Here is an 8,417-nt window from a genome sequence, read left to right as displayed (position 1 = left end):
TGATGGAGTGTCAACTGCAAATGTGTGTATTTGTTTTAATCTAGAACATTATTTAAATTTAAACATTAAACCATGAGTTATCCTTGCTTCTAGTGTTCTGTGGCTGCCTGTAAAGGACTGAGGTTGCAGTTGGACCTGCAATATCAAGGTCCTTATTGGCTGTATTGCCAACAGCACGGGTTTTGGGTTCCAGAGTGGCAGCCTCCTGCATAAATGAACTATAGTAAAATTGGAAAAAAGTATGGCATTGTGTTGCTTAGTAGCATGAGATTGAATCTCTGAAACATGTGAATACTAAAGTTCTTAGATTTGATTATTTTTTTCTTTTAAGTTTTAGTTTTGAGGTTGTTTCCTGCTGTAGCTTGTTCTTTTAATTCAAGGTGAAAGAAAGTCTTGCCCGCTTCTTTGCATGTTCATTGTGAATTCAAGAAAAAGGCTGCATAGTAAGTGAAAGTCATAGTTCAAAACATTCAAGCAATTTTTAAAATAGATTTCAGCATTTTCCAGATAGAAGTTACTTACTGAGTTTGCTTTTTTTGGTTTAGTGCATGCATTTACTGGTGGGGGTTTTTTTTTTGTTTTTTTCTTTTTCCCCATTCACTTGACTTGAAATCATAGAATCAACTAGATGGGAAAAGACTTCTAAGATAATAAAGTCCATCCATTACCCCAGGACTGCCAAGAACACCACTAAACCGTATCACTGAGGGCCTCATCTACACAGTGATTCCACCGCTTCCTTGGGCAGCCTGTTCCAATATCTGATTACCTTCTCTGTGAAGAAATTTTTCCTGGTATCCAACCTAAACCTCGCCTGGAACACCTTGAGGCCATTTCCTCTTGTCCTATCACTTGTTACCTGGGAGAAGAGACCAACCCCTATCTCACTGCAACCTCCTTTCAGGTAGTTGTAGAGAGTGATAAGGTCCCGCCCTGAACCTTCTAGTCTCCAGGTGAAACAACCCAGTTCCCTCAGCTGTTCCTCATAAGACTTATTCTCTAGACCCTTCACCAGCTTTGTTGCCCTTCTCTGGACCTGCTCCAGCAACTCAACCTCTCTCTTACATTGAGGGGCCCAGAACTGAACACAGTATTAAAGGTGCAGCCTCACCAGTGGGGATGGTCACTTTCCTGGTCCTGCTGGTCACACTATTTCTGATACAGATACTTCATTCTTGTTTTGGAAACCCTGGTTTCTTTTACTGTCATGACTAAAATTCTCATCTCTTAGCATAAAACCTCACATTATCTGGCTACTTACCAGTGTTTTGAATGTATTTTCTTAATCACTTGGAAACAAGAATTTAACTAATAGAATTGCAAGGGCTGTAAATTCTACGTCCCTTCTCCTTCTGTCATTGAGATAGATTGAATATCATTGAGGATACAATTTCATGCCAATGTGACTCTCACTGAAGGTTCCTGGGAGTGAAGGACCAGTCGTACTGGATGAGAGGCTCAGTCTTGCTGAATGCTCTGTCCATGACAGTGACCTGAAACGTATGCCTAGGGAAAAGCATAGCCGCAAGGCCCCGGATCACTGCAGGGAACACCATTAATTGCTTTAACATCTGCTGCTTTTGTATGTAAGGCATTGACTGCTTGCTTTCTTGGTGCTGGATCTTTGATGTTCTTCTCAGTCATATGAGCAAAGCACTTGTCCTTTAAAACAGGAACTGCAGTCGACTTTCCTGTTTGGTAGCCAGAACTAAGTGTATGATCTGAAGATCTGACTTCTTGTTACATTATCTGTGAAAAAGCATCATGTACCTTAAGTAACCAGTGGTACACCATCTAACCATTACATGCCTTGACAGTTATTGGCAAGTGAATGTCTTTTAGAGAAAGACACTTGTTGCTGCTGTCCAGTTCCCTTTCAGGGGCTGACCTTCATTGATTGCCTTGAAATGAGAGAGTAAGTCTCTAAGCAGTTAATATTCATAGTTTGTTGCTCAAGGAGGAGGAAGCATCACTGCATAAAAGTAGCATTTTCTGCAGCATTTCTCTACAGACTCTTCAGCATAGAATGCTGTGTAGCTGGTACTTGAAGATATGAATGCATGCAGATGACTCCTTTGAGACCATATTTATGGAGTTGATAGTTGTGGTCTGTCTGCTTTGCTCTTGACCTGACAATATGCGGTGATGCTTTCTTTTGGAAGTTCACTTTCTGTGCTTTTACTGCACAGAATGTACTGTAAATTTCACATGAATGGTAGATGTAGGAGCATCTTGTCTCAGGACATCCCTCTATTGTGTTATATGACAGCATGGGCAAATAAGTTGTATGTTTTCAAGGATGTTCCTAGTGCTTCAGAAACTTATGCTGCCAAGTGTCTTAACTTCAGATGTGTGATGTGGAAAGAGAAACCACAAAGGCTACTTGAAGTAACCTGTTTTTCAGTCAGAGCAGATTTAGTGTTCTGTTCAGTCAGAACAGCGACAATTACAGTTACTCAGAATCTGTCTTTTACTGTATCATTTAGAAATTTCTTGCTTTGAAATAATTTGTTGGAGCCTGATGCAGTTAATTACCATGTACATTCACTTCTTTACTAGAAGGCATCTAGATTAATTGTCTTTGAAACTTTAAACTAACGTTTTCTCTGACTGCTGCTTATCAGGTATTTTTTAAACATTGAAAGTTAGACACTTCTTGCTCTACTGAATAGTAGCTTAATGACAAAGTTTCTGAATACATTTCAGTTTTAGTGCATGTCAGTGTTAATGAGCAAATCACTGAGACCACCAGTTTTCTATTCCAATTATATAAATAATTTTCCCTTCCTGAAAGACATAAGGCACAGAGAAGAAAGTAAGTGATAAATGCGTGGGGGTGTGCATAGATGTAACTACTGAATTAGGTCAGTGTTACAGTTTTGGGGGAGGTATTTCTAGATGAGAAGGCGTTTTGGTTAAAATAAAGGAATAGGGTAGAAGGTTAGATTCCCAACTCTAGAATTTTTAACTAAAATCAAGTCATAACCATTGTGATGAGTCAGTATTTATTACGATTTTAAGAAGGCAGTTCCCAGAATCTGATATGAAACAGACCTGTGATACCTTTCAACCTAAATTTTGTATTGCTGCAGTTAAACCTTTTTGCAGTACAGCACTTACTATGAAAAAGCACATCTTCTGTGAGATCCCAGTATGATATGAATGTTCTTCTGTAAATAATGCTTATTAATTATTTTTTCCTAGCATCATTGTATGATTTTTAGAAAGCTCTGTTGTTACATGTTGAGTAGACTAGTATCCCGGCATACATTGTTACTACACTTAAAAGTAGATTTTGTGGCACATACCCTCTCTTGTATATAACCAGAAAACTTGAAATAAAGGAAAGATAGCTTTGTGTCCCTACATAGGGCTTAGGTAATGCACAGGAATACGTCTTTTGAGGTCTGCTGCTGTCATCTGTTGTCTTGCATTTGCTTTTTTCTGAGACTTGGTATTATAAGTAGCTAATTTAGGAGAAAGACTGTATGTATTGGGGTATTCAATTTACTTTTGAGGAGATGACTTTGAGAAACTCAGATGAAAGCTGTGCTAGAAGTCAACTGTATTGGAAAAGTCTCTTGATCATTATATGCTAAAATGCCATCCTCTGTATTTGCTGTTACATGTTAATCCTGTAACAGAGCAGTATGTACGTATTTGCTTCTTACCTGGCAGTTACCTGGGAACCTATTTCTGATGGGCTTTTTTCCTGGCTTTGGAAAGGGTGTTTGATTTTTTTTTCTTCCCCAAATAAAATTAACCTACTCTGCCACATAGGAGGTTGCTGGCAGTGGAAGCTGAGATGAGGCTCAGATGTACAGCTATACTAAATGCTTGAGCCTGGAAGGAGAGGCCCTTCCCAGAGGGCAGTGCCATGTCCAGTGTCCTCTGTGTGGTGTGCTGGTGTTGGAATGCTATTTGCAGTGGGTGTTGTCTTCTAAATGGGGAGCATGCAGAGTCAAAAAACCCATAGCTGTTTTTTCCTGGTGTTACTAAAGTTACAAGGAGCCAGGTGAAGCAAAAGCTGAGTTTCGCTTGTAATTTAGTGGTAGATCAGGGTGACATAAGGAGATAGCAGAAGCATGGCAAATTGGAATTTGCTCGGTTAGTAATGGAAAGCAAATGTCAGTGGGATTCGTTTGACTCCGTCTTTGTAGCCTCATAACATTGCTTGATGAACAATGGAGTAGTTAGTTTGTCATGTAATAGGCATCTGTCTCCATCTTGACACTGTATCAAAACATCCATTCAAAGCTTTGGGTAAAGAAGATAGGGTTGTTGGTTTTTTGTTTCATTTGTTTTTTTTTTTTAACATGACTTAGCATGCTGAATGCAATATCAAATATAGTAGAAATGAGCCATATATAAAAATTAATATAGAGTCTCCATTAGAATTCAGCTGGATACACACAGCTTGAATTGTTACAGTTGTCCTGTCTGTATGCTTAAAAACAAGGTGTTTCTGTATCAGTACACATTTGCCTATAAATAATCAATGTTTAAACAGGTATAAAGGCTATTCTTGAGTGGAGCCAAACTATGCTGCGGTGAGTTTTAACTAAAAGGTTGAATAGTCTGAATTAGAGAAGTGATGGGAGTTTGAAATTTCGTGGTTAATCAGTTCTAAAGACAATAAAGCAGTAGTGTGTTTTCCATGGGCATGCACTTCGATGTTTTCTCTGAAACATAAATGGTTAAATCAGTGTCTGAAAACAGGACTGGTGAACTACTCCCTTCTAACACTGTTTAAAATCCATAAATTGGATTATAATTTGTGTTTACAAAAGGATGTTTGTATACTCTGTAATTAGAAGGGAAATATCTGAAAAGGATATCTTTGCAATTCAGAATATATAGATACTATAAGAAACAGTGAGACCATTTACTAGTGTGTTTTTAGTTAGCTGCAGCATAACCTGAAGTTACCTTTGTATCTCTGAAGACATCAGACAAATTCAACAGGGGACAACTGAACTCACTTAAGAAGTTGGCCCATAAATGTTCTGTATTTACTAGTGTCTACAAAATTTTGCATATTTTTGTTACATGGATTTTGTTTTTCTCTGTGAATTTACAAGATATTGAATAAATTGGTTATTTCAGTAGTATTTTTCTTGTATGTCCTAGTTAAATTACATTACTCATGTTGAGCAGAAAGAAATTTACAAGCATGCTTTGCCCAGACCCTTCAGCTAAACACAGACAATATCTGAGGGTAAATCCACACTAGTGTAAGTCTGCCTAACAGGAGAGCTGCGGTTTTGTCCTGGCTCCCTGGATGGCATTAGGATGATTACTGTCTTGCCTTGTAGTACACCAGTTCAGGTAATTAAAAAAACCTGAAAAATCATAACAGTCTTTGTAAGTTTGGGAGTTTTCTGTGTTGTTGTTTCTCTTAGCACTCTGAACTGGCTCACTTCATGATAGTTCAGCCAAAAGCATTAGAATAAGAAAGAGATGAAATTGAAGCCACTTGCACTTGATGTAAGATTTTGTGGAACCGTAACTGCCAGTGATCACTTCTTTCTGCAGTTAAAACCAACCTAGACGAGGATTGCTACTGAAAGGAGCAGTTTCACCCTTTTCTGGTGTCTTTGCTATATTATTTCCTTGTTCAGGAAGAATGACTGTGATTAAGGAAGGTTTATTGTGTTGTTGGTTTAGCGCAGGGGAACTGACTGCATTGAACTGCAGTAAGATTGCAGTGTGTGTGTTTATGTGTGTATATATGCGTAAGGCAGGAAGCTTAATCTTGCTAATACTTTCTGGCTAGTGATCTTTCTAAACATTAATAGAAAACTATTAAATACTCAGGGCATTTAAAAAAGGCCACCAGTTAAAATATGTTCATTTTCAAAATTACACTTAAAAATCATTATTTTAATATTTTTTGCACACCCTCCCCCCCCAAGTTTGAGTTTATAATGTCTTTGTTCAGGACTTAGGAGGCTGACTGTGAATATGAATTCTGAAGGGTGGGAGTGAATTACAATTGACTGTATTCAAAGAATAGAGTTTAGTTCAAACGTGAGCATTGTTTTAGTGGAGATCTGAGTTTGTTGGTGCTGTTAGTATTGGAGGCTGGGCAGAGGAGGTATAGTGTATTCAGTTAAAATTTTTATTGTATATGTAATGACTTGCAAATCTGTGCTATTTAGGAAAGGATTTTAAAGTCTTGGAGAAGAAAGATAATTTGAAATGAGATGTCATAATAAAACATTTAAAAATAAGCATAGTTGTACAGCAGAAACTTCACTCTAACTTGTTAATTTGAAGCTTTTGCTAATTGAATCAGAAACTTGGCACTGCCAGGTGAATCTTGATGAAAGCTTGTACAGTCCTTTCTACCACTGTATCTGTTTTTTTAACTTCCTGAGTTCAAAAAGCTTGGTGTTTATGTGGTGCTTGGAAATCTGAGTTGCTCTGGAAAATTTATGTTTTGTCTTCCATGGTTACACAGTGCCCTGTGGCATAGAGTGGAATTGCTGTTATAATGTAATGCAACTTTTTATTTCTGTGTATAACACAGTGAAGTTGAAACACATATTGACTGCTGAACTGTTTGTGTATCATGGTTACAAGATCAACAAGTAAACCTGATGTCAGAATTTTCTTAATATAATCTACTGAAGTACTTAGCGTGGATGTGATGGGCTCTGTAGTGGGCCTGAGAGGCCAGTGAACCCAGACATGTGCTGGAAGAAGGGAATACAGGTCAAATACCCTGGGTAAAAACAGATATGCTAATAGGAGAAGTTTGGCTGCAGGGCCTCTATTAGTCTTGGCTGAGATAGAATCAATCTCTAACTCCCTCTCAGGCATCTACAGCTAGACAGTGTCAAGAGAATACTATTGGAAAAGATTATGAATTTGGCTGTTCATGCTCTTAACTAGATCATTTCTGTATAGACCTGGATCAGCACCTTGAATTCAATTTGGAAATCTACTGTAGCAGTTTAGACACAACAGAGACAGTGAATTGTGTTTTGGATATGTGTCAGTTTCTCAGTGGGATAGAGGTAATTATCAGTGTAATTTTTACTTAGAACATTTCAAATCATCTTAAATACTTCAAATGTTACCTTCTCATGTCAGTTGTTCTCAATAAAAAGAAATACTGAATCTAAAACAAAGGATTCTTTATAGCAGTGGTATTTGGTTTTGTAGTGCTCTTTTCCAGGTATGGGTTACTTTCATATGCATGTGTCAATATAGCATATTGTCTTTTTCTTTTTTTTTCTCTTTTAGGTTATGCAATGGTCTCTGCAAGATGGCATGTTCTTGAGTTGGAGCTTTTTAAGGCAAGCATATGCTGGTACTTCAACTTTACTAAGTGGACTATAATTTCTTCTCTCACAACAACTACATAAGCAGACAAAATTGCAAAGATCTGCCCTGTGTCGAGTATGACAGCCACGACTCGTGGCTCTCCAGTAGGAGGGAATGATAGCCAGGGCCAGGCTCCTGATGGACAGTCCCAGCCTCCCCTCCAGCAGAATCAGGTATGATATTAACAAGTTGTCTAAAAATAAAGGGGTTCTTTAGGAATAGTGTTTCTGAATTGTTGGTGTTTGTATATTCCTAGAGATGTCTAGTTAAGTTTGATATTTCTGTGTGTGTCTGGAAGTACAAAAAGATTCCGAGGGATGAAGGCAATACTGTTGCCAAAGTAAATACAGTTGGGGAGCTCTGCATTGTAAAAAGATGCTCCTTTTTAAGGTATATATACTTTGGATAAGAACCTTTCTTGGAGTAATATTAGCAGCTTCCTCAAAACTGTTGTAGAATTATCTGCTACAGATTGATAAAACTACTCTTCGAGTTCAGTTTATGCTCAGTTCTGCAAAACCACTTTCTGGATAAAGCAGCTTATATGTTGGTATCACCTCTTTAAGACTAGCTTCATCTTGGTTTCTGTTCATTCTACTAGACTCCCTGAAAATGTTTCTGTTGAACAGGTTGTCCTGATTTCAGAGGACAAGCAAAAACTTTCAAATAGTACATCATAATGTTATGATTCTTTTTCCTTGATGAAAAAATACCAGAAATGATGCTATTAAACAGTGCAACCAAACCCATTTGAAAGAAAAACCGCATTTTGTTATTTAGTTCCGTATGAAGGGGACAGTTGTTTAGTACCATAAGGTTTAGTGGTGGTTACTTCCTGAGAATTAATTTTCTTTGGAACACTTGTGGTGGGTTGACCCTGGCTGCCAGGTAAGTCTCCATCTTGTCGCTTACTCCCTCCACCTCAGTGGGGGGGGAGAAGAATCAGAAGGGAAAAGTGAGATGGGTTGAGATAAAGACAGTTTAATAAGTGAAGGGGTAAGGGGGAAAGCCAAGTTACGCAAATGCAGTGACTCACCAGCAGCTAGTCCCCAAGCAGCAGCTAGTCCCCAAGCAACAGCTACCTT

General features: G+C 38.1%; 1 protein-coding gene across 1 annotated transcript in view; it reads left to right on the top strand.

Moving 5' to 3' along the window:
• Positions 1–7,250: 7,250 nt before the first annotated feature.
• The window catches only part of LOC104407027 (probable ubiquitin carboxyl-terminal hydrolase FAF-X), a gene marked incomplete at its 3' end in the record, with an annotated part of 40,301 nt that continues 39,134 nt past the window's right edge, over positions 7,251–8,417 (top strand). The window contains 1 exon segment of the mRNA XM_010016194.1: positions 7,251–7,505. Within this exon segment, the coding sequence (XP_010014496.1) occupies positions 7,410–7,505 (96 nt within the window).

Source organism: Nestor notabilis, unplaced genomic scaffold (assembly GCF_000696875.1).
Source record: "Nestor notabilis isolate BGI_N333 unplaced genomic scaffold, ASM69687v1 scaffold10320, whole genome shotgun sequence".
Classification (NCBI taxonomy): domain Eukaryota; kingdom Metazoa; phylum Chordata; class Aves; order Psittaciformes; family Psittacidae; genus Nestor; species Nestor notabilis.
This window is presented reverse-complemented; position numbering and strand designations above follow the sequence as displayed.